Genomic DNA, 26,353 nt, shown 5'->3' with positions numbered 1-26,353 from the left:
CTCCTGAAAAACATCCCTGTAGTTTTTTTTTTTTTTTTTTTTTATCAAATACTGAATATATTTGACAGGGAGCTGTTTAGATGTAAGTTTACTCCAAATGTATGTGTGAAGGCATGAGTGTGTATACACGTTAGTGTATACAAACACATAAGAAAGCATGTATGCATATATATATATATGCACACATATACACACTCATTATATATATATATATATGCATATATGTGTGTGTGTATATATATATATATATTTATACACATATACATACACATATATACTAGTACACAAACAATTATTCATAAATATATATTCATAGATATATAGTTACACACATTTATATTCACACACACATATGTACACACAAATGTCTATGCATATATACATACATACATACATATATATATATATATATATATATATATATATATAGAAATTCAAATATACATGCATACGCAAATATAAGTGTGTATAAAAATACACACACACATGCACACACACAGAAATATACACCCTCAAGTGACTTTTCTCCCCCTGGTCAAGGAAAGAAAATTCAAGATAACAACAACAATAGTAGTAGTAATAATAATAATATAATAATAATAATAATAATGATAATAATAATAATAATAATGAGGCAATGTAACATTAAAACTCTGATGTCCAGTTAACAACACCAATAAGGCCTTCTTCTCCCTTTCCACTAATTATTTACTCCCTAACGTGACCCCCACAACGGAACCCTTCTTTTAATAACAGTTGGAAATTAAAACCTTAAAAGTGAATGTTTGCTAATTATTTTAGAGTTTACTGTTCAAATGTTGTTTTTTTTTATATTTATTTTTTTTAATCATTTTTTAAAGAAATTAACAGATTATTTTGGACTGGTTTGTAAGACATAACTTTGATCAACACAATTTTTTTAATTAGTTCTTTTCTTTTGTTGTTTTGTTTCTCCACCCAGCCCAGCCCATTCCCCTCCCCACAATTGATAATAAAGAACAGTTTAAAACTTGCCGAATAACATTTTTTTTTTTTTGTTTCCTTATGTCTTATAACTTTTTTTTTGTTATTTTGAATGTTTCATAAAGATATTCCTAACATCCACCTTGGTGATGTGAAGTAACATTCAGCATCTGGTGAAAAGTGAAATAATTATTATTATTATTATAATTCTGCTTTAAACATAATATATATATTTTTTCGTTTTTGCTTTGGTTTTTGTTTTCTTTTTAACTTTTCTTTTTTGTGTTTTTTTTTGTTTTGTTTTCAATGTTAAAAATCTTTTCTTATCCAATCATAACAGGTTTGCAAGGGAGGGATTTCTGGTTCAACAAAGTGCGACCAACTCACCACAAATTTTAGTCATTAACACGAAACACAAACCGTGCAAGGTTTTAAGCAGCCATATTCTAAACATTGCAGCTGAGAACCACTGAGGAAATCTATCGGTCAGGCAATATACAATAACATTGACCTAACAGTAGAAGTGGTCGGAAGAGTAGTGCTGCAAGATTTGTCACTTGGAAACTGTATTTAGTTACTTATCACCATAATCCCATTAAATCTTCCTACTTTGCTTAAATACCTTGTCTCCATAATGCTTACTATTTTTTATAACCAAATATCATACTACCCAACTGGATATTCAAACAAACTTTCCACAAAATATAACGAGTCCCATAGATCTTGTATTTCCAGTAATGATCGTCATCAAATTATGGACAAAGGAAATGTGCTTAATGAGTCAAAACTAAAATGGCAACTGTGGGTGCCATTTAGTACGCCCATCACTGAAGTGGTGATGAAGTCGGATGTTTAAAGTGAGCAAGCAAACTATATGCCAATGAAGAGCTTTTAAAGGAAATGGTTTCATCAAGGTGTGGGGTTTTGGTGATTGTGAGTCTGTAATGTTAATACTTATGAGGAAAAAGGATCATTTGAACAGATAAACCAGCCAGCTCTCGTTCTTAGCTCATTTCCTCTTTTCAATGTCTGCATTTTTGGTCATATCGTCGGTGAGTACTTGCAGCATGGTTTGGTCACAGCTCGACCCAGCCAGCTACTGGGACCAGTTCAGGCCACAGTATTTTTGGCTATTTCTGAGATCATCACCAAGCACATTCCCTCTGTCAGATGCAACATACTATTGGCCCTCTTTGGACTTCATTTTGTCAGCAAATTCTGCCATTAGGTCCCGAAATCTTGACCAGGCACGCTCTGGAATGGTAATGGATCTACGATATCCACCAGGTCGAGCCTGAAGACAAAGAAATAAATATAGATTGAAAAAAAACTGCATGTAACAACATCAGTTAATGTTAGAGTTAAAATATTAAGTCAAATATCAAACTACCAAAATGTTTAACTGACCAGGTTCTTAATAATAGTATACGGTTTATATATATTCAACACTATATCTCTTGCAAAATATTTCACCAATTTTGACACAAGAGAGTGGTTCAAACAAGACATTTGGTTTTGTATATCACATAATTGGTTCTAAGCAATGAAACCAGACTTGAATTTTTGCTCTCAAATTCACTTGCAGAAAAGTATACTGTCACATAAAAACTCACATATTCACTCACACATTTTGCCAAAGAGTGTTACGTTGCTGGCAGACCCTATGTCTCAACTATGAAATGGTAAAGACATTCTCTCTCTCTCTCAATCTCATGCACACACACACTCTCTCACTCATTCTCTCTCACACACACACATCATCATCATCATTGTTCGACCATGGTCGAGACAATGGAATTTACCATGCTACGCCAGACTTCACGGTCCATCATGGCATTACGGAGGTCCTGTTGCTGGATGCCTGTATCCCTGGAAATTACATCAGGGTAGGAGAATGTGCGCCCTCTGGTATTGCGAGTAGATGGCTTCCAGAGAAGAAGAGTAGAAATTACCTCGTTTTCAGCTCTACAACAATGTCCAGCAAACTGGACTCTTCTACCTTTCACAAGAGATGACACAGGTGGTTGTTTCCCATATATTTGCATTTTGGTTGGATGGCGCCTCCACGAGAGATTTTGAGATTCTCTCTCTCTCTCTCTCACTCTCATGCACACACATACACTCTCTCTCACTCATTCTCTCTCACACACACACACACATACACAAATTCAGCATGTTTCTCTATTACACAATTTACTTCTTGAACATTCATAGTATATTCAAGCAATGTTTTTATCTCATTTGCATTTTTCGTTATAATGAACCCTTTTGGGGACTTAGCTGTTCTTAATTCAGTCGGGATACAATTGTAAAATTTTACTATTTTATTTTTCATACAATCATTCACATTTTCACTTGTTTACATATTATTAACAATTTTCATTTATGCAACCCTTAAATTGCTGTACATGTTTCTTTTGCTGCATTTTCTTCTCAATGAACACATTTCGTTTGTTGCACATAACCCATTTCATAATTGACAATTTCTATATTCCATATTGATGTAATGTCTTTGTGCTGTTTTGCACATATTTTCATTTCAGTATGTTCTACATACATTCATACGCACAATACACCTGGCAAATCTAATTCAACAGAGACCTTCTGACATAAATGAATAAGCTACTATTTTAAGGAACTGCACAGGGATTCTGATTCATAAGAAACATAGAACCTAGTCCTAAAATATAATAACTAAAACCAATACAATTTGACACCTGTATCATCATAGGTGTTGCCACAAGAATGCAAAGTGGTGAAGCAGAAACCACAAGGCATCTAACTTACAAACAGTTCCATCAAACCATCAGCTTAGACTGATACTTTATTTTATCAACCCCAAAAGCAGGAAAGGTAAAAACTGACTTCAATTGATTTGAACTCAGATGGCAGAGAGTTGAAAAAAACCCCCAGCATTAATAAAGCATTAATAACTGCCAATTTGCTGCATTACCACTAACTATATATTTAACAAAAGAACACTATATATATAAATATATATATATATATCATACAGTGCCACATAGAAGCACCCATGCAGCGCCACATAAAACCAACCGTGGTGCCACATAAAAGTACCCATGTGGTGCCATGTAAAAGCACCCATGCAGTGTTACATAAAAACACCTAGCACCTCTGTAAAGCCATAGAAACCATGCCAAAGCAGAATGCAGCCTGGTGTAGCCCCAACCAGCTCTAGTCACACCGTCCAATCCATGCCAGCAAGAACAATGGATGTTAAATGATGATAATGATGATATATATTATGGGTGTGGCTTCGTGCCAGGCGAGTGATTAAAGGTATAGAGGGACAGAAATAGGCATTTTGCTGGAGAGTACATACATGGATACCCACTTTAGAAAAGAAAAAGAGTGAATTAGAGTGTGTATGTGTGCATATGCACACATAGGTTCTAATGGAGCAGAATTTTCAGTATGCAACCATATTGTGCATGGAATAGTAATTGCTCTGCCAAACTCATCTGAGGTACACTCCCCATGGCCAAATTCTCTCTAGAAGTTTCAAATTTCAAGTCAACTGAAATTGAAGCTATTCTGCCATTTCAGATTTCAAGATTGAACTTCTACTGTAGCAAACAACACACAACGCATCTGTTTCACACAATAAACTGAAAATGTCTACAATGAGTACCTACCTCTGTTAGCCGCAAAAATACACCCCGAGCATTAGAACCAACATCAAAGTAAAATATTTTCCCTTCTACACGAGCCGTTCTGTTTTCTGGTAACTCACTGCGATCTGAAAGACATGAGATAGATGATTAGTCAATTCTGCTTGACTAGATCACTGACAAACAGGCATGAAATTAGAATGTCACATTAAGATGCACAACATCTAACCAGAGTTCCAAGTTCAAATCCAGTGTTGGCTCTCTGTGTAGTTTTGAGAGAGATAGAGTGAAAGAAACTGAAAAAGAAAGATGCAACAGAAGAAAATATTTCCCAGATTTTAACCTTATCCCTAGTGTTGGGGTAACCTTAGCCTTGATCCAGGTCAAATATTAAAATCAATAGTGCAGTTGGAGTAACAGGGAAGCTGTCCTTGGCGAGGACTTTATAGGGGTCAGTACTTTTGGGTCTGCTGTATAGGTTTGAGAGTTGAGGGAGGGAAAAGGGGAATGCCAAACTCAGGAGCTGCCCCAGGTGGCACGGGCTCTAACTATGCTACTGAATAAAACAGAATTAAAAGTATAAATCTAAATAGAAAAATTATTACACTAGGAACTTACCATGATCTTCAATCCCAAATTCATCCAGTAAATCTGTCAGGGCATCCCTAAATTCTATCATACCTTGAGCAGGAATAGCAATGTGTGTTCTAGGTCCACCTCTTGGAATTGTTTGTGACACCTGGATCAAAGAAATGGTATAGGCTCAATAGACGCTGTTGTGAATAGAGAAATACAATGGTTGCAACTTAGAATGTCATAGAAAGGAGATCTACTGCAAGATGCTTCAGTCAGCACTAGAAGAGAAACGACCATCTTTGGTTTCAAGACGAAAGGCATTCTTCCATCATGATAATGCCCAGCTACATACAGCAAAGATGACATTCTAAAGGCTGGAACAGTTTGAATGGGAAACGATGCCCCACCCACCATATTTGCTGGACATTGCCCCCATCTGATTATCATTTATTCCGCAATCTTCAATATCATTTGGATGGAAAAAATATGATTTCTGTAGACGAGGTCAGAACAATACTAGAGGAGTATTTTTCGTCACGGACAAGTGAATTTTGGAAGAAAGGCCTTGCAAGTCTACCCAATAGATGGAAGAGCATTGTCGAAAATGAAGGAGAGTATATTTTAGATTAAAAAAGATCTTTGTTTATCTTAATTTTGAAAAACAAAAGAAGTATAAAAGAACCGCATTATTTATGAGTTCCAATAGTATTGGATGGGAAATATAAAATGCACATACACCCAAACACACCCACCATGCACAATGTTACAATCCCAAGGAACATGCAGCCAGAGGCAACTTATGTATGAATTGTTTTTCATCTGAAATGTAAAAATCACAGGGAGATGATCATAAAGTTGCTTTATAGCAACAGACTAGGCATAACTTCCAAACAACAGTTATCACACACAAATTCACTTTTAACTAGGCTTTATAGCTACAACTGGGATTCTACCTCCAAACACTTAAACTAAATATAGATTATGGTACCTTAAGCAGTGGTACACACTGATGCAATATATTGTGGCAAATCAATGAATAAAAAGGAAATAAAAGAATAAACTAATAAAACTGGCAACTTCAAGAATTCGAAGAATGCATAAACTAAACTAAATTCCTTGATATAGCACACAACCAAACACTAAGAAACCACTTACCCTTAAAAATCGGCCACGTTGATTTTCTTTTAAATCAAGATAATAACGTCTGTTATCTTTAACCATGGTTTTTGTTTTTAATTTTCCGTCTTCAGGTAGGTTATCAGGATTTGGAGGCCCTGTACAAAGAAAATAAACACACACAATTTAATAACACTGATATTTAATCCTTTCATTACCATATTTTTGTTCTAACACACTGCTTCAATTAACTTTGAAAAATTTTAGTAAAATAACTTTGCCCTTCTTAAACTGGTGCTTGAAACAGAAATTGGCTTCAAATTTTGGCACAAGGTCAGCAATTTCAGAGGAGGGAGTAAGTCAATTACATCGGCCCAACACTTGACTGGTACTTATTTTATCAACCCCAAAAGAATGAAAGGCAAAGTTGACCTCGGCAGAATTTGGACGCAGAGCCTGAAGTCAGATGAAATGCCACTAAGTATTTTGTCCAGTATAGCAACAGTTGTGCCAGCTCACCACCTTTGTTTGGAACATAAATTAACATGGAATATTGATGGATGGTTTAAATTTATATAACTTTAAAAAAATAACTTTTTTTTATAAAAGCAGGGGCAGGGGCAGGACAGTTGGTATCAAAAAAGTTAATTGCTCATCAGGAGGCAGTTGCTGTCCCCTTCTTCCAAATTGGTGAGATTGATGAGGTTTAGTTTGAACAACTACAAGAAAAGAATGTAAATAGAAAGGCAGTTCCAGATGTAAGATATTCTGGGAAAGAAGGATTTTATGATGTAGGAGCTGGGACAGGGGGAGACAGATGTGTCAGAAGATGGTTTAGGTTGGGGTAGTTTACATCATTGGAGTAATAGTGGAAGAGAAGGCAGTGGAGGAGCCATTATTGTAGTTGTAGAAAATCCAGAATGAGGAGACAGCACATCTGAGGCACAGAAGTTACAATGTATTGGTCTGAAATGTATTTAAGGATATCTGTAAGCACTGTCACCAATGTGGGCAATAGTATTCTTGCTTGCGTTTTATAGAAATGTTATGGAACTGAAGTGATTTCTGTCATTAGAGAAGAAGGCTAGTCTTGAGATGCAGTTTCTGTTGTTATAGATGAAAGTGGAGTGAATTTGAAGGTTTTCAGTGAGTTGTCCAACACTAGAGAAGGTGAAGTATGAGATTGTTTTTGTTGTTATAGGTTGATGCTTAACATTACATTTGCAAGGAGGTCATTGCCAAGGTTAGCTAAAGGTCCCTGCAATCAAGGCAGGAGCACAGGGCACCACATCAAGTATCTGGGATCTTCTAAATACAAAGAGAAAAATGTGGAAATAATGAATAAAATGAAATACAAAATATGGAAAATCCCTTGAGTGAAGTCAAGCTTATTTTAAAACACTGCAGGTGAGCATGGGAGTGGCAGCAGGAGGTTAAGGTGGGTAGTTTCTGAGTCAGTCAAGGAAATTCATTCGCTTTTCAGGAGGAATGCGCAAAGTGAAAGAGAAAATATTAGATGTTACTTTTCAAAGTCCTCTCTACTCATAAACTGGTTGACTGCACATGGTTTAAAGCAGTAACTTCAGAAGCAGAACATGAAGTTGTGAAGTGAAGGAAAAGGAAATGCGTCTTTGATTATGAATGATGAAGTCAAAGAAGAAATTATGGTAAACACAAAGAATTGTGAATGGAAAGGATAAAGAGTACAGACACAGGTCATAATTGGAAATCCACAGGAATTTCATATGCCTTGTGGATATCAAAGCCTGAACTTTGTGGTTGGTGATACTGTAACAAATTTTTAGGTGTCTACCTTGATTCTGGATATTGTCCAGCGTGGAGGCGCAATGGCCCAGTGGTTAGGGCAGCGGACTCGCGGTCATAGGATCGCGGTTTCGATTCCCAGACCGGGCGTTGTGAGTGTTTATTGAGCGAAAACACCTAAAAGCTCCACGAGGCTCCGGCAGGGGATGGTGGTGATCCCTGCTTTACTCTTTCACCACAACTTTCTCTCACTCTTACTTCCTGTTTCTGTTGTACCTGTATTTCAAGGAGCCGGCCTTGTCACTCTCTGTGTCACGCTGAATATCCCCAAGAACTACGTTAAGGGTACACGTGTCTGTGGAGTGCTCAGCCACTTACATGTTAATTTCACGAGCAGGCTGTTCCGTTGATTCGGATCAACCGGAACCCTCATCGTCGTAACCGACGGAGTGCTTCCATCACCATTGTCCAGCACTTATGTGTTTTGTTTTTAGCTTCTGGGTGGTGGCATATAATGAAAACAAGACATTAAATGACATACTGCATGATATTTATAGAAGCCTAGATGACAGCCCAGATTAGAAAGTGTCAAAGCAATTAAGCATAAAATTAGCAGAATTCAAGATGCTCTTAATAAACTCACAGAAATGCCTGCTTTTGATTCTGCAATGCAACATGAATTAGAAACTTGTACCACTAACAGAAAATTAGTTTTCTAGTGATGATAGTCTCTCTCTCTTTTTTGTTGCATCCACAGTGTTGGTGGGGCCTTGATGTGAACACTCCTTCCCTGGTCTCATATAACAGAGAAAGGAAACCAACCTCAGTACTAGTATTTTATTTACTAATCCCAAATGAAAGAAAAACAAAGTTGGCTTTAGTGTGATTTAAACTTAGAGTACAGAGGGCCACAGCAAATATCACAAGACATTCTATGTGATGTTCTAACAACTGCCAAATTTGCCCTCTTCTAATGATGATGATGATGATGATGATGATGATGATGGTGGGGGTGAATGCTTCTGATGATGCTTTAGGCAGAGTAAATGTTGTCAGCAAAGCTGTGCAGGAGTGCCTCTGTGGAATTGTCTACCAAAGTTCATTAATGAAGAGTTTGCTAATTAATTAATTATCACGCAAATGGGTATGAAGAGAACAAGCATGAGCAAAAGAATTAGCTAGAGAATTGGATGTATAGCCCAATTTTAGAAGTAAAAGAATATGCTGAAAAAAAGGGGGAATTTGAATATAAAGGCTTTGGCAAGATTCCAAACACCAATGACCCTAAAAGAAATGTTTCGAAATCATGTGTGAAACATAATACCTGATACAGTTATTAATTCTTTATCAAAGAGATTTGAACAGTTGCAAAGTTTCAATAACACATGGGGATTTTTGAAATAACATCAAAAGAATTTTCTAGATAAAAATAAACTGGAATTAATATATGAAGGTTTGGTGGATAAGTAAGTTAAGGTAGCAAGAAAACAGTGATAATAACGGATGTGATGCCTTCACTGAACTAAATCTCGCTAAAGAATTATTTCCTGGAGATGTAAAGCTTCTGATAGATGGTGTTAGATTCCTCCACAGTAATAAATTATAGGCTGTAACCGTCTCCACACTTTTCTATTCACCTTCTCGAACATATTACCTTGAGGGTACACTCTGCTTTCTCATCAGCACCATCTTTATCTCACTTTCTGGCGCCACTCAATCCACCTCCAGTTAACCACACACAATGTGGGATAGCCTTGACTCTCCTCCACAACAATAAACTTGCACCTGTTTCTCCCATCATAAAAATCTCAACACTCTGCATAAAAACAACTCTCTCTCTCCCTCTTATCTTTTCTTTTCCCTCTTAGTCAAGAGAAGCTGTTTAGCTTGCAAACTACACTCTCACTAGTACTGGTGCCACGAAAAAAGCACCCAGTACAGTCTGCAAAATGACCGACATTAAGAAGGGCATCCAGTCATAGAAATCATGCCAAGTATTGGCAAGACTCATTCCTCCAGCCCATTGGATGCCAGCATGGGAAAGTGAACATGAAATGATGAAGAAGTCATCCCAAATCTGTGGATTGTGTTACAATATCTATAACTGTGGCTGAGAGAGGAGAGAAGCTTTAGTAATCTAAATCTGGTCCTCTGTGACACAAGACAGATTAAATTTTTTAGCAATTTTCTCAATAGAAAATGCTGCCTGAAGAAAAGGAAAAGCTATGAAAAGTGTTATGAGAACATTTGCAGATTTAATGTCAAGGAAAATAAAAATGTTTTAGCTAGACTGAAGGTTGTAGTACAATGTCTGTTCCTTTGTTCCTATTGTTACATCTACAAAGATCAACAGCACACTTTGGACTTCCTCTCACTCACCCATCCACAACCCAATGTTTGGTTGTAACAAAAATACCTTGAGATTATTGCACGTAATACATTCTCACACACACACATGCACTCTCACTCTCTCTCTGTTACAGTAATGAAAAGGTTTCAAATTCTGATGCCACGTTTCAACTGTTCTCTTTAGCTTCTTGTATATAATGATAATAAACAATTTGCTTGTAGTGGCACTGAACTTCAGTTTGTTCAGGATGCCACAACCCTACAGCCAGTCCTGATTGCAACTTGTTTTGACTATCTTATTAAATAAAAAACTTTAGAAGGAAGATACTTTAACATTTTTTAGATTACAATTAGAAACTGAATAGAAAATGTTAAAAAATATAAAATTATTAATAGCTAATTGGAATTCTCTGGTACTGAAAGATAAAATGAGTGAACTAGATTAATGTTTTGATCAAACTATTAAAAAAAAATGCTGGTACCTCAAAATAATCTTTTTACTCAAACAATAATGTTTCATGAAGGATTTACCATACTTTAAATGTTTGCGTTTGTAGCAGCATCAGAACTGTCTTATAGGTGTGTTGCTATACACAAACATTGCAGACTACATTAGATGTGGATAGGGCATCTAATGTAGTTTAGGGTGTTTCTGTTTATGTAACAGCAACACCATCTCTAGATACAGATGACACTGTTAATGTGGTCTGGGACGTTTGTGTCATAAACAAGATGGTCCTATAGACATTTGTTATTGTGTAATGTGGTCTATGACATGTATACATGTTTAGCAGCAGGACCAGCCCATAGAAGTCGGTAGTACTCTAATATGAGTTTTATTTGGACTCTCCAGAGGCTCAACAAATGATCATGACAAATATATTCGTTATAATAAAGCCCTATCTTTGAGATACAGTTTTGGCAATGCCATTTGTATGTACATGAGGTTTCCATGAGAGATCATCAAAGATAGTGAGGTCTAGCATTTGTGGTAACTCTGAGGGGTTTAGTTGAGTTAATTATGAGTAGGATAGGTGTAAGGTAGAGAATGTTTCCTTGATATGTGTGTAGCGATTATGTATGGTTGTGTCCTCATTGAAAGAGTGTTATTATGGAGACAGTGTAGGTCTAGTGTTGTGTGGTATCTATATTGTACTATTCTTAACTAGTAAATGTAAGGTATACCTCTGTCTCTTTGATGTCAGCAGGAGTTATATAGTTGTGATATTGAAATAAAATTGAATTGTTGTGTTCCCAATGAAGGATATTCTTGAGGTCTCCACTCATACAGACACTGTATGTTAAGTGTGGTGAGGTATTAAGGTTGTAGTGAATGGAATGTAAAGAAGTATTTCTTTGATGTCTGTAGTGATTGGGTCTTTGTGCTATTGCAAGAGATTAAGCCATCATCTTCCCAGTGAAGCTTTCTGTTGATAGAAGCAGTGAAGGTCAGTCTTTGCCCACCAATCAGTGGAAGCAGTAACGGTCAGTTGTGAAGTGTGTAGGTTACATGAGGACAACACCTGTGAGCAGAATGTCCAGCAAGACTGATTAATAATATTATCTGTGTAAAATTGTGTGTCGTTAGGAGATACAACTGCAATGTGGAGTGCATCAGAGCTGCTAGCATATGGACTGGAGCATTGGCAAATAGTGCAATGGTGTAATCTGAGAAAACTTCAAATTAAAAAATGAAAGGCAGATAAATCTGAGTGACAGGTGCATTAGCCAAGAAGCTTTCATGCCAAATATGGTTGAATGAGTTGCTAAATGTCAATAGTAACAACACTGATTTTGCTGCAGTTAAGGAGACCAATGATGAGATACATAAGAGAACAATTCTCTACAAGAGACTGCTCTGTAGAAGCAATGCCAGTAATTTATGAGGCGGAGAGTGAAGTAAAGTGATGAAGCAGGTGACTGTGACAATTTTCATCCCTTATCTATTGGAAGTTGCCTTTCTTGGTTATGAGACACACTAGCAAGTTTCCAAAGATATTGATAGGTGCTAACTCTAACCCTATTTCAGGGACACTGTCAGGTCAGATCAAATCAGGTCACTTTGTTGTGTTACAATGAAACACTTAACTATCTAGGATGGGTTGAGATTGTCAGTATAAAACATCAGTAAAGCATTTTGCCTGCTTCTAGAAAAAAAAAATAGCAAACAAAACCATACCATATGAGAAAGAAGAATACATAGCATCACGTGATCTTAAATGCACCATGTCTAAGAAAAAGATAGTTGGAATGCCTTTGAGCATGTATGTGTTTGACCAGAGCTGACCTTGGGCTAAACAACAATACCAAGTTGAGAGTGAGGTGAGGTGAGACAGATGTCCTCCACATTAGATATAATCAAATGATTGCTAGTAATTGTAGCAGTTCAGAGAGTGTTTTAAATAGGTGATGACCTTAGAACAGAGATGGAGCAGGAGAACAAGAAGTAGAACATTATTTGATATTGAAATGATATTGTTGCATGTTTACAGTGTATAAAATGTAAAATAGGAAACAATGTCACGCAAGTGTATTGACATTATATCTTCACAATATATACAGTTGTTTATGGTCCATTATTCAACAGTTCTGAGTGAAGGTCTCTGACAAAATATAATCAAAGAATCAAAATATGTAGGACATCTGAACCTAATAAAATGATATCAGTATTCACAAGATAACGAAAGATAGAAACTGAGATTTCATAAGCAATTATTCATTTCTTAGCATTAAACATAAAGCCAAAGTGTTTTAGGGGGGGGGGGGTGTATTCAGTATATTACTGGTATATCTTTCATACCGAAAGGATGAAAACTAGACTTTAACAGGACTTGAACTACATGTCAATACATGTCAATACACAGTGTTTTACGTCTAAGCCGCAGCTTCACCATCTCTATATTAGATGAAAATGATATAAATTGTGCATATAAATCTTCTATTTTACATTTAGTTTCCCATCCTTACATGGAGTGAGTGGGATTCCTCCAGGAGCACATCTCACCACTTGTTGTAATTCCTTGTTATCACCTTCATTAGAATCAGCTTCCTGAGGTTATCTTCCACCACTTCTTCTTCACATGTCTTTCACGGTCTCCCTTTTCTGCAAGTTCCCTCCACTTGGATTATCTGATACTTCTTTATCCTCATCATCATCATCCTCCATAAACATTATATCTTCAGAATAGTACAGTCTTCTCTTTCATTTCCTTTAATACCTAGATTTTCTCTCAGCTCATTTCTCCTTTGTCATATGTTTAGTGTAGCATGTTCATCTCATGTCTTCTCAGGCTTCTACATGCAACACTAATATATTATTAACATGAAGTATTGTATTTTCTACACAAATATCATACAATCTGTCCTTCACTCAGAAAGAGAATCCTTTTGTTGCCAGCACAAGTAATGGCTACCAGAACTATTCTACTCCATTTTTACTTTGGTCACTCATTTGGTCGCCTTGGTAACAAAACCTAACAACTACATCTAGGGTCCCAATTTCACAACCCAAACACATCACACTTCTAATCCTCACATCTGAGAACACAGAAAAACCGTTTCTTTCTGTTTTTTCTTAGTACACATGACATCAAACGATACCAAATATTGGTTTCCCATTTTGGCACAAGGCTAGAAATTTCAAGGGCAGGGTAAGTCGATTACATCAACCTTAGTGTTCAACAGGTACTTATTTTATCGACCCCGAAAGGATGAAAGGTAAAGTCAACCTTGGTCCCTGCTACATCACCTTCTTTGTTATTCTCTCCTATTCTTTATACATAGCTTGCATATCAAGGAATGGCACTTCACTTGCTCTGTTCCTATCCAATCACTCCACCATCACCCTTTTATCACTTTACCTCTCTCCAAATATCACTCCTTATTCACTCTACCTCTTTCTCCTACCATCACATCCTCCTACCACCCATTCTCTCTCTTACCACCACCATCATCACTACTGCCATCTCATACCAAAATAGAATCCACAAGATGTGGTTCCCTAATCTGTGTAAGAAGGCAGTAATTCTGAAAAAGAAATGACTTGGACAATAAATTACCTCTCCAACCCATGACAGTTTCTTGCTTATGAGGAATTAGGCTGAAGTTCCTCTCTGTCTTATCCCATGTATACAGTACACATGTAGTTGCCTCTTCTCTAATTTTTCAACATTCTCTCTAGACCTACCTTCCATCATGCCAACATTGAAGATGGCGGCCCAGAGGTTTTGCACCTGACAAGAAAGGGAGAGTTTCTGATGATGTTCTGCTTGCTTGGTGTTTATTTTTGGCAAGAGAGCTAGTGCAATCATGTGGTGATAGTCAAGGGGTTCTCACACATAACCAGATGTCCTCACTTGGCCACCAACTTTCGTGTACACCATGTAGTCCTCCTCCACATCATTTAACATCTGTTGTCCATTCTGGCATGGGTTGGATGGTTTGACCATGGCTTGTAAGCTGAGGGGCTACACCAGACTCCAGTCTAATTGGGCATGGTTTCTATGGCTAGATGCCCTTCTTAACGCCAACCACTCCAAGAGTGTAATGGGTGCTTTTACATGCCACCAGCATGGGTGCCAGTTGTGTGATATCAGTATCTGCCATGGCTACAATTTCACTTGGCTTACTATATATACAGTATTAGTCCTATATACCATATATACAGTTCTTCATTGATCTGGCTCCCAGGATTTGGACATACTTTTTTTACAGCTGAATATACTTTACCACATGGATGGAGTGCATATCACTATGTCACCAACACTAAAGAAATTGTCTGACTTGAGTGAAGTGTCATCCTCTATGCTGCCTCAGTTTTAATCCAGAGTTACTGCTCCCCTAAACGGATTACCATCTTTGCCGTTTTCAGAGTCTACGTCATCCTCAAGCAGAATTTTATTAGAGTCATGTGCCGTAGACAAAACCCTTGCTAGGTTGCCTTGCCTTCATTAAGGGTTGTGTAGAAATGCCTCTCCATAATGTTGCAAGGAGTGCTCACAATGCAATAGGTGACTGTGGAGGAATGGGGTAGCCATACAGTAACACACACGCACACATTTCAAACCATGCTAACATAGAAAGCAGGTGTAAAATGAGGATCATATACATATATATATATATATAATCACATGTGTATGTGTGTGAGTGTGAGTTATTTTATCAAGAAATTTATCAGACTTCAAATATTAGCTAATTACCAAAGGAGTTGAATTATTGGAATAACAGAATAACATGGAGAAACGAACTTTAAGCAACCATTTTAGATTTAACTTCTTAGAATTAAAATGAAAAATTATAATACATAAGTAAGAGAAATATAGATTTTTTACACCATCATTTAGTGATTCAAATACTAATTTACTGCGTGAAAGACTACAATCAACACTCCAGTTTTAATAGTTTGGAGGTTTCTTGCGTTTGTTTTTTTTTGTATACAAATTATTGATGTAAACTCCTACATAGCAATTATTTAATCAATGTTTGTTTATTTTTTTATTTATTTTTCAATAAGCAAAAGCCAAGCTGCAGTAAAAGAGTATATATGTGTTGAAGTAATACCAGAATGATGTATGTGTGTGTGGGGGCGTGTGTGTGTATGCATGTGTGCGTGTGTGTGTGTGCGTGTATGTATATATATATATATATATATATTACTGCCAACACTAACACAGTTATAAAATCAATATACAACTTGAAGTAGGTCACCAGAGAAATGTAGTGGCACCATAGTATATCTGTATCATAAAATAGGGATACTATCTGCATGTGCATGTATGTTGCGTGCATGTGCATATGTCTCATGCACACGCGCATGTGTGTGTGTATATATGGCGTATCTGTGAGTGTTTTGTATCACACATCATATCATGTTTGATCGTAATTACATTTTACTTCAACACAATAATGAAACCTTTTCATACCTGAATCGTGCGTGTGTGTGTGTATATAAATCAACATACACATAAATCAGATAACAAAGGCCCACCTGTAAATATATAAGTCTAAGAGATTGTTTTGTGGGTCAGTTCTGAATTTATGAAGACTAAAAGACATTTCAGTCAATCACCTCTGAATATACAAAGTCTAAGGGATAGTTTTGTTTGGTACTCATCTGCCAAATTCCTATTAAAAGGCTTCTTTGACACCCCATCAGAACAGTTGTTTTTAATAGCTGCTGTGTGTGTCCATGTCTGTGTGTTCATAGGTAATTGCAAAGGTGTTAATGATTTTAGTTGTGTAAATACACGTTGCATGCATGTCTAATAATAAGAGTACCAGCATGTGTTATGAATACAGATGTAAATGGAATCATAGCCGTAAGTACTTAGTCTCACCATGAAATTAGGCACCCTGTAGTTAGAACACAAGAGTCTGCTTCGCAGTGGGACTAGATACACAGAGATGTAACTATCTTTTCAGATTTACATATGTTTAAGACATGTAATTTATTTATCCTTGTTTCTGTGTTAAAACAGTTAAATTTTGGTTCTAGCTAACTCCAGCTTAGCCCATGCTTAGTGTTTGTCAACTGACAATCAAAATAGACAATTCTTTCAATGCTATACTATACTATAGAATATATCATTTTATATACTCTTTACTCTTTTACTTGTTTCAGTCATTTGACTGTGGCCATGCTGGAGCACCGCCTTTAGTCGAGCAAATCGCCCCCAGGACTTATTCTTTTTAAGCCCAGTACTTATTCTATCGGTCTCTTTTGCCGAACCGCTAAGTGACGGGGACATAAACACACCAGCATCGGTTGTCAAGCAATGCTAGGAGGACAAACACAGACACACAAACACACACACACATACATATATATATATACATATATACGACAGGCTTCTTTCAGTTTCCGTGTACCAAATCCACTCACAAGGCATTGGTCGGCCCGGGGCTATAGCAGAAGACACTTGCCCAAGATGCCATGCAGTGGGACTGAACCCGGAACCATGTGGTTGGTTAGCAAGCTACTTACCACACAGCCTCTCCTGCGCCTATATATATATATATTCTTTGAGAATAAATAAGAGGGATCAACCAAACTGGTTTCAATCTTATGTTGGGATTTCATCAGTGCCTGAATACCATCTTTAACTGTGCACAGGGACATTACTTGTAAACTCCATTGTTACAAAGGACTCAATTGACTTAAACCCTTAATAACAGTGGATTTATAAGCAGCAACTGTAGGGATAGTTAAAGAGGACCTCAATCACTGACCCCTCTTTTCCCATCCACAAAGATATATATATATATTTAAATAAATAAATAAAGGTGTTTACATCTGTCTATACATTCAGTCTTGGCTAAAAATCCATCAATATATGCTGTACTACAATTCTGTTAACATACTAGTAATTCTTTTATCAAACCAAATGTGAAGAATATGTTAGATATGCAAAATTTGTCTAATTTAAGTTGTCAGTAATAACAAGCACTCACTCCATGGACAGTTGAAGAAGATGCTAATCTGATACTTCTTCTTTTTCTGTCCACATAGATAATTCATAGAAAGACAAGATGTCTATATACGTATCTACACATATAATTTAGGTTAAAAATCTAAAGTTCTATTCTATAGTACAGTATAGCATCGATAATAAAATATTAAAAAATAATTAGTTTCTTTATCTTGTTGCAACATTACTCTCCAATCAGTCTGGAACTAAGTCACTCTACAAATGGAGTAACCTATTGTTAGATGACAGGAGTTGCTCTTCTTTAATTTGATCACTGGCAATGGGTTGGGAATCACTTTGAGATTTAACAACACTAAAATAACTGCATTACGTATAAGGTTGTAGCTCCAGTGTCTTCAGTCGTATTGGAGATATAACATCCCCTTACTACCACATTAATGGACATTGCATGTCAGAACATACAACAGAGTTCCAAATTAGATAGAAATTAGGTTTATCCTGCGTGCTTGAATTGTAAGTTATTCATAATTATTCACTCCACAAATTCCATACCGTATGAATTCTTTGAGCGTAGCTACTCAACAGCAGCGAACAAACACTTGTTTTGATGTAACAATATATATACTATCACTTCTTTCAGAGGTGTATTAGACCAATACATTATTAGACCAATACATTATTTACAAATAGCCCACAAAGATGAAATAAGTGGCAGCCACATTTCAAATTGTTGAAATTAGAAAGAGGATCTATCCAGGTATGCTTCAACAGTTTATGAACAATCTTACGCCACATTCACACAATGTTCTCTCTAGAAACAAATTTGCCATACATTAAAACAATATAAAAAAATACATTAACTTTAAGAAGTTCCAACAGCAAAGAACTTACCCAATGAAGCATAATGTTCACTGAAATCTGTTAGATTGTCACGAAATTCTGCAGCTGTTGACATAGCCAGAAGGAGACGGCTCTTCTTTCCACCAGCACCAACCTACATTAGAATATGAACAGACTTAACAATACATTAACACATTCTATGAAAAGGAAGTTTCACTGGTCTATTTTATAATTTGTTTGTTCAAAGATGTACATGTCAATCAACAAGGGCAAATACAGTAAAATAAAGGTTTCCTTATATATTTTAGGAATTGCATTGTCTTTTTCATCCTTAATTTTGATAATACTACTGAATTTATTAGAGAAAACCCAAGAGGTTCATAATAATTCCAATGCTAGTCTCTGGATCTGTAGTTTTAACTTGGTTTAAAACCAAGGGACCTTTGGCAGCCTCTAATCATGTACCTCTGCAGCAGGTATTCAGATTGAGTTTCTAGTCAGGGGATAATTTGATGTCTTGATGTATTGCTTCCTACTGCATCTTTTCTTGCACTCTACCCCTATTTGGTAAAGGGTACCATAGTGATCAAGTGGAGACCACCCCACCCACAACAGATACAACTGGAGCCTGGTCCCTTGAATAAAGAATTGAAAGTCTGCCCTAACAATCAGCTAGGCTACCAAAATGGTTACTGACTTCCAATTGGCATGCTTAACAGGCATTGCCGAAATGGTTAGCATAAAATAATGGATTCATAGAGGTGGTGGTGGTGGTGGTAGCGATGATGATGATGACAGTAATGACAATAACGAAGATAAAGGTGGTGTAGAGGCAGTGGTGGTGGTAGTGGTGGTAATGGCGGCAGTGATGATGACTATGATAGCGTCATCAATTGTGATGGCAATGTTTATGATGGTAGAGTTAGTAATGATCACGACCTTGATGATGATGTAGTGGTGGAGGCTGTAGTGCTTGTGATGACAATGATGGTGATAGCTGTAATAGCAATGATATCCATGATGATGATGATGATGATGATGATGATGATAATGGTGGTGGTGGTGGTGATAATGTCAACTCTTATTTTCCCAAAAACAGTTATGAAATATAAAATTGAACGAAAAAAATTAATGAGGCATGAAATAATTTATCAGAATTTTCAGTAAGAAAGTGGAAATAGTAATTTAATTGATTGATTTCACAAAGTATGAATAAAAATAATAAATAATTGATAACCATGCTACTCATCTCTCTCTCTCTCACACACACACACACTCATTTTTGATATCTATCATTTTCTCTTTCCCATCATTCTCTCACTTCCAGTACTCCATCTTCTAAAATTCTGTCTTCCTCCTATCACACTCTCTCTCTCTTCCTACCTCACCCTAGTCATGCTGTTTCTATCCAACCTGCTTTCATTTCATTTCTCCTCCCTTACCCTCTCACTGATTTTTTTTTCCTTCTGTCTTTCTCCTATCTACCAGGAGGGAAAATGCCCCTATGGTACTGGTGAATGAACAAATGAAGACAATATCAGGTAAATATCAGATATCTATAGTCTTGCTGAGGACATGACAACATCTCCAGTATTGGTGCCACAATAACATGCATCCAGAATACTCAGTGAGGTGGTTGCTATTAGGAAGGGTGTCCAGCCATAGAAAACATTCCAATAATGGAAAATATGACTGAGGGTGATCTCCAACCTATCTACAAGGACAGTAATTCTTAATAAGGATTGACTTAGTCTTTGAAGACCCATCCAACCCATGCCAGCATAGGAAAGCAAAGGTAAAATAATTTGGACTGTGGATAACATGAGAGATATCACATACTTACACATATAACAGTTGTCTCACTCACTCCCTCCCTCTCTCTTTCTATCAGACACACGACAATGTAGCTACCCAACCTAGATCAATCTCTTAAACACATATTCACAACAGATATTTATAAAGTAATATGTTCATATATCCAACAATAATGGTTTCATATACAAATATCACATTGGATGTTGTGATATTCATTCATTAAAGCAAAGTGGTTGAATTCATGACTCAGTGAAGTCACTGAACATTATTTACTGCCAGGCTATGGTAACTCTCACCTGGCTGATAATACTTCTGTAGATAACATGCACAGCTCTCACAAGCAATTCATTTCTCCCTTTTTTCTTATTGATCACCAGACTACAAGCATGGATCTCTCAGTAACGCCTTCTCAGGGCATTGATGGTCTCCTTTCTTGGCACAAACCCAAACTGCATCTCATCTTAGCTAATAATTATTTTCTCAAATAGTTGTGCCAGAACATTTTCAGCACCTTTCACAACCACCTCCATCAATATGATGCCTTTGTAGTAACCTCTCTCTGGAGCATCTCCATTACCCTTGCAGTAGTTAACAATGGTACTGCTATGTCAGTTTAGGTATCACCCTATACTAATTACCAATGAGTGACATATTTCAGCTGATGTTTTAAGCTTCTCAGCAATTATCCCCTGATGGCCCACCTGCCTTCTCTGCCTTCAGATCCTTAATCATACTTTCAACATATGAAAGTCAACTTCATTGGCTGGTTCTTTTATTGAGTTTACTTGGAATAAGCTGCTTCCACCACCGTCACCTCTGTCCTTCATGCTTTCTACTAATTCTACTAATCTCTCATAATAGTATTTCCATGCCTATTTCTTTTCAGTGTCAGTAAGGGCAAGTGCACCACTATCATTCTGCACACATTTCTCCCCAATGATGTCTTGATTGCATCTAGCACATTGTCTGCAATCCAAAGAAGCACCTGTCCCAGAACATGTTCAAACTTTTACATTTGGCTCCTCCTCTTGCTAAATGCATCTGACATTGAGTTTCTCTTCCAGTCCTTTAATAATGTCCTTTATATTTTCCTCTTTTCTTCCAGTCTTTCTTGACCTGTATTTTAGCTTTTATATCTTTATACCAACAACATGTTAGTTTCCACCAATCTGGAATCTTGCATTAGCTACAGATCAGGTCTTTAGCCCTGAGTAGAAGGCAGGTCCATGAATAACATAACCAAAAATAAATGATGGCTGATAGGAAATGTTGAAATGATTTGTCCAACCCATGCCAGCATGGAAGGCAGATGTTAAACGATGATGATAATAATTTCATTAACTGGTTTACATCACACCAGGAATGTTCTACTTGTATGATTCAGGTTTAATTTCTTTTGAAAGGTATTAATAGACCAAGCCTTAATTTATATGAATGTCTATTGATTGAGGTGTATATAACAATTTAGAACATTCTAACAATTGAGGGAGAGGTGAGTGTTAAAAATTTAGATTTTGTTATGTAGATCTAAGTTTGTAAGGAAACGTAAAATATTAAATAATGATCCCAGACAAGATGTACAATATAAATACTTTCACCCTGCTACATAAATGCTTTCAATGTGTGTGCAAAATATCAAAGTTTACACAAAATCTTGATTACTTTATTACTAAAATTCTGAAAATGTTTTTTCTTGGAAACATAATACAAGAGAAAAATATTAAAGTATGAACCTTAGCTTTCTTAATCTTTAAGTGTCTGCAGTTCTACTGGATTATCTTATGTATTTATGATATGATATTAATGAGAAAGAGTATTTGTCTACCTCTACAAAGCAAAGGTTCACTTTTCTTGCAGCTACACAAAATATACATATTAGAGGGTGTATAGGGTTAAGTTATAATTTTTTAAGGCAGTTTTGTTTTTTATTTTTAGTTGATGTATTTTTTATTTTAACTTGAATTGGTAGTTGTCCTGTGGAGTAGCCTTATAAAATAATTGGTTGAATTTTTAGGGTTATATATTTTGTTTAATGGAATCCAACCTGCTTTCATACAAACAAGTGTCTTTGTTTTGTTTTTGTTTTTGTTGTTTTTTTCATGCTTCCAACAGTGATTTAGGACAAGTCGGTACAGTTTAATCTATTTTGTCTTGTCTTTTTTTCCATACTTGATTAGTATTTCAGTAGAGCATATAATAATGAGAGTCAGTGTTGTTAATTAGTTTTTACTCTGAGAATTATTTACAGTTGAAATATACCTTATCATTGCTAATGCCAAAAAACAACAAAAAAAAATGGGGTGTATGAATGAGGCAAACCTCATCATAGGCTTTTGTTTAGAAGAGTAGTAGCTCCAAAAGAGAACTGATACATCTAGAGGGGCCAGCATCTCTAGTGCCAATAACATGACAAAATATACCCATACCCAGTACATACAGTAGAGTGACAGGTATAATGAGGATTATGACAAGTGATGACTCACTGTGAGACCTGTCTAACCCATGTCACTAAGGAAAATTGGATGTAAAGTGGTGATGACAATGGCAGTGGTGATGACAATGGCAGTGGTGATGACAATGGTAGTGGTGATGACAACAGATTCGTCATTCTGAATTAGTATGAAATTTTTTTTATTTCTTCACCTAGAATATATCCATTTGGATTTAAGAAAACCATTAAGTCTTGGAGATTTTATATTTACATCTGATAGCTTAGAGGTTTATTTTTATAGATTTTACATGTCTTGCTTCTACCTCTGTAACTCTTCCGTGAATGACCAAAATTTATGATACATGAAATATTTCCAAGTGTTAGAAATATTATTGCCTGACCCTTTGATGGTGATGTGTATCCAAAAGGTCTTAGTGATAACAGTCCTTTTTTTCCTAAAAAGGGAATTTGTTAACAGGTATTACAGTTAATGAAATAAGCTCGTGGAGCCATTCTTCATCAGTGATTCCTCATCAGAGTTTATAAAAGACCTTTTTTTATATGTTATGTGGAATAAAGAGAATATGAATCCTAACATGAAATTTCAAGGGGGAGTTTTAATGTATCAGCAAGTTTGTATGATAGAACCAAGAGTAATCTCAGGCAAAGTAGTATCAAAACAGCCAAGAGTCAGAAACAAGAAACAGAGATTCTCTGCATCAGTGATTGTAATCTGTTGGTAAAGGAATCTTTCCAATCAACCAAATGGCCATTTTTTCTTTTTTTTTGCAATTCAGGAAGTTTGTGTACAAAGCAATGACACCATCCTAGATAAAACACAACCAAAAATACAGAGGCGCAGGAGTGGCTGTGTGGTAAGTAGCTTGCTAACCAACCACATGGTTCCGGGTTCAGTCCCACTGCGTGGCATCTTGGGCAAATGTCTTCTGCTATAGCCCCGGGCCGACCAATGCCTTGTGAGTAGATTTGGTAGACGGAAACTGAAAGAAGTCTGTCGTATATATGTATATATATATATATATATATATATATATGTATATGTGTGTGTTTGTGTGTCTGTGTTTGTCCCCCCAGCATTGCTTGACAACCAATGCTGGTGTGTTTACGTCCCCGTCACTTAGCGGTTCGGCAAAAGAGACCGATAGAATAAGCACTGGGCTTACAAAGAATAAGTCCCGGGGTCGATTTGCTCAACTAAAGGCGGTGCTCCAGCATGGCCGCAGTCAAAATCACTGAAACAAGTAAAAGAGTAAAAGAGAGAGTATATATATATATATATATAATATATATATATATATATATATATATATATTACACATGGCTGTAGGCACAAGCATTGCTGTGTGGCTAAAAAGTTTGTTTCCCAACCACATGGTTCCGGGTTCAATCCCACAGTATGTTATTTCAGGCATGTGCTTCCTACTATAGTCCCAGGCCAGAGTGGATTTGGTATATGGAAACTGAAAGAAGTACATGAGTATGAAGGTGCATATGTTAGTGATTCCTTGTTTTGGAATGGTGTGATAGTTGTAAATGGGTATCACTGTCGTACAAGCAGTGTTATTCATTTCTGGCCACGGGAAAATATTACCTTGCCAGGACACAGGTGAGGGTTAGCAACAGGAAGGACATTTGATCAGAGAAAATCTACTTCAATAAATTCCATCCGACCCATCAAAGAATGGAAAAGTTGACATTAAAATGATGATGATAATGATGATGATGACATATATGTAATAAATAGCCATCTCATCAAACTCTTTATATGTTTTGCAACACCAAAATCAATAAAGACACAAGTTCAATGAAGAAATCACTGCAACATTCTTCACATTATTTCAAAATAATATTTATTTTCAGTGGCTGTACTCACATGGTGAACAAAAATGTCCTGTAACATCCCGTAAAAGTAGGGTGCTAACACAATATAAGCCAGCTTTATAGAATCCTAATGCTAATGCAGTACCAGTCTGCTAGTCTCTCATTAACATAACTAGCATAGTTGGTTTAAATATCACCTTTCAATGATATTGATCTATGGAAGAGGTGTACCCAATGCCACTACCTGCTTGCCTGTTGATTTTCAAGTAACTTCAATGATTGTTGATAGTTTCACCTAAAACACTTATTTGCTATATCTATAGCCACCAATTGTGAGTATGACTTAGTAGCACATACCATGTTTTAGGCATCTCTGGAGCCACAAGTGGTCACAGGCCCCACCCCTCTCACTCCGTCCCCACTTGAGCCAGAGGAACATTCTGGATGATTTAACAGCTGAAGGGAGAGACAGACAGAAGGCTGTGTCAGTACTCACTTGGTACTCATTTGCAGTTGAGTAGGCTGGAGTATTGTGAAATGAAATACTTTCCTCAAAAACATGGTGCAGCACTTGGCCTACAAACTGAACCCATGACTTTACAATCACAAGTTTAACATCTTAACTACAAGGCTACACTATGCTGTCCATAGCCAGGAAAATCTTAAAGCATTAGGTGTAACAAATTGTGTAGCAATATTTAACCCTTCAGCATTTAAACTGGCCACATCCAGCTCAAATATTCTACCAGTTTTATACTCAAACTGACCAGATATGACCTCTCATACCTGCCCTACAATGTCATTCTGAAAATATACTCCTACATCATCAAAATTTTGATAATGAATGACTAAAATTTGAGTAAACACCAACCACCGCAGTATATTTAACTCACTTGTCCATTCAATCAACCTAAAATATACTTAGCCACTTCTCTATCTCCCCTATCACTACTATAATACCCTCTGCACACCTCACTCCTAAGCTTCCTTTATCCCTTTCATCTCCTCCATGTCTCACACACCAAACCCTACACTAAACAAGTTGCCTAATATTTTATTCCAAAGCAGCAACCATCAGAAATACTCTCTTTGAACCTCACATACATTCAACCCCAGAAGCAAACCAGCTTTGCAGGAATTGTTCCAACAAACCAGAAGTGAGTGAGAACAAACAACAGTCTACACAATAGACTTGCTACTGTCTGTCTAAAGCTGACATGAAAAACACTTGATCTTCATTTAATCTATTCCTAGCCTGAGGGTCCCTGTCAACAGATTAGCCCTTTTGTTACCATATTGCTGTCTTTGTTTCAAATAATTTTTTACAGTAATAAAGAATTTAGTAAAATAACTTAGCCATTATTAAGCTGATGTTTGGAACATAAATTTAATATGATATTTCAAGAAGTTTTCATTTAGATCAATTTAAAACAAAGTTTGTATCATAGAACCATGAATGGTCTCTGATACGTTGGTATCAAAAGGATTAATGGATAAAGATTGCAATGAAATAAACTGAATGTTCTGTGTCTTAAGAGCCCTATTTTGTTTCATCACCATCATCATTATCACCACCACAAACCCCATCATTATCACTA

At 36.5% G+C, this 26,353-nt stretch overlaps 1 protein-coding gene across 1 annotated transcript in view; it reads right to left on the bottom strand.

Annotated features, from left to right (window-relative positions):
* Nucleotides 1-816: 816 nt before the first annotated feature.
* LOC115220441 (transcriptional activator protein Pur-beta) overlaps nucleotides 817-26,353 on the bottom strand; it is a 99,469-nt gene continuing 73,932 nt past the window's right edge. Inside the window, exons 3-7 of the mRNA XM_029790571.2 lie at nucleotides 18,719-18,821; nucleotides 6,327-6,445; nucleotides 5,214-5,334; nucleotides 4,620-4,723; nucleotides 817-2,257 (exon numbers count right to left, since the gene is read on the bottom strand). Of these exons, the coding sequence (XP_029646431.1) occupies nucleotides 2,144-2,257; nucleotides 4,620-4,723; nucleotides 5,214-5,334; nucleotides 6,327-6,445; nucleotides 18,719-18,821 (561 nt within the window). The 3' untranslated portion in view covers nucleotides 817-2,143. The remainder of the gene's footprint in view (nucleotides 2,258-4,619; nucleotides 4,724-5,213; nucleotides 5,335-6,326; nucleotides 6,446-18,718; nucleotides 18,822-26,353) is intronic.

This window comes from Octopus sinensis, linkage group LG16 (genome assembly GCF_006345805.1).
Source record: "Octopus sinensis linkage group LG16, ASM634580v1, whole genome shotgun sequence".
Taxonomy (NCBI): domain Eukaryota; kingdom Metazoa; phylum Mollusca; class Cephalopoda; order Octopoda; family Octopodidae; genus Octopus; species Octopus sinensis.
The sequence above is the reverse complement of the archived record's forward strand: the minus strand, read 5'-3'. Positions and strand labels throughout refer to the sequence as shown.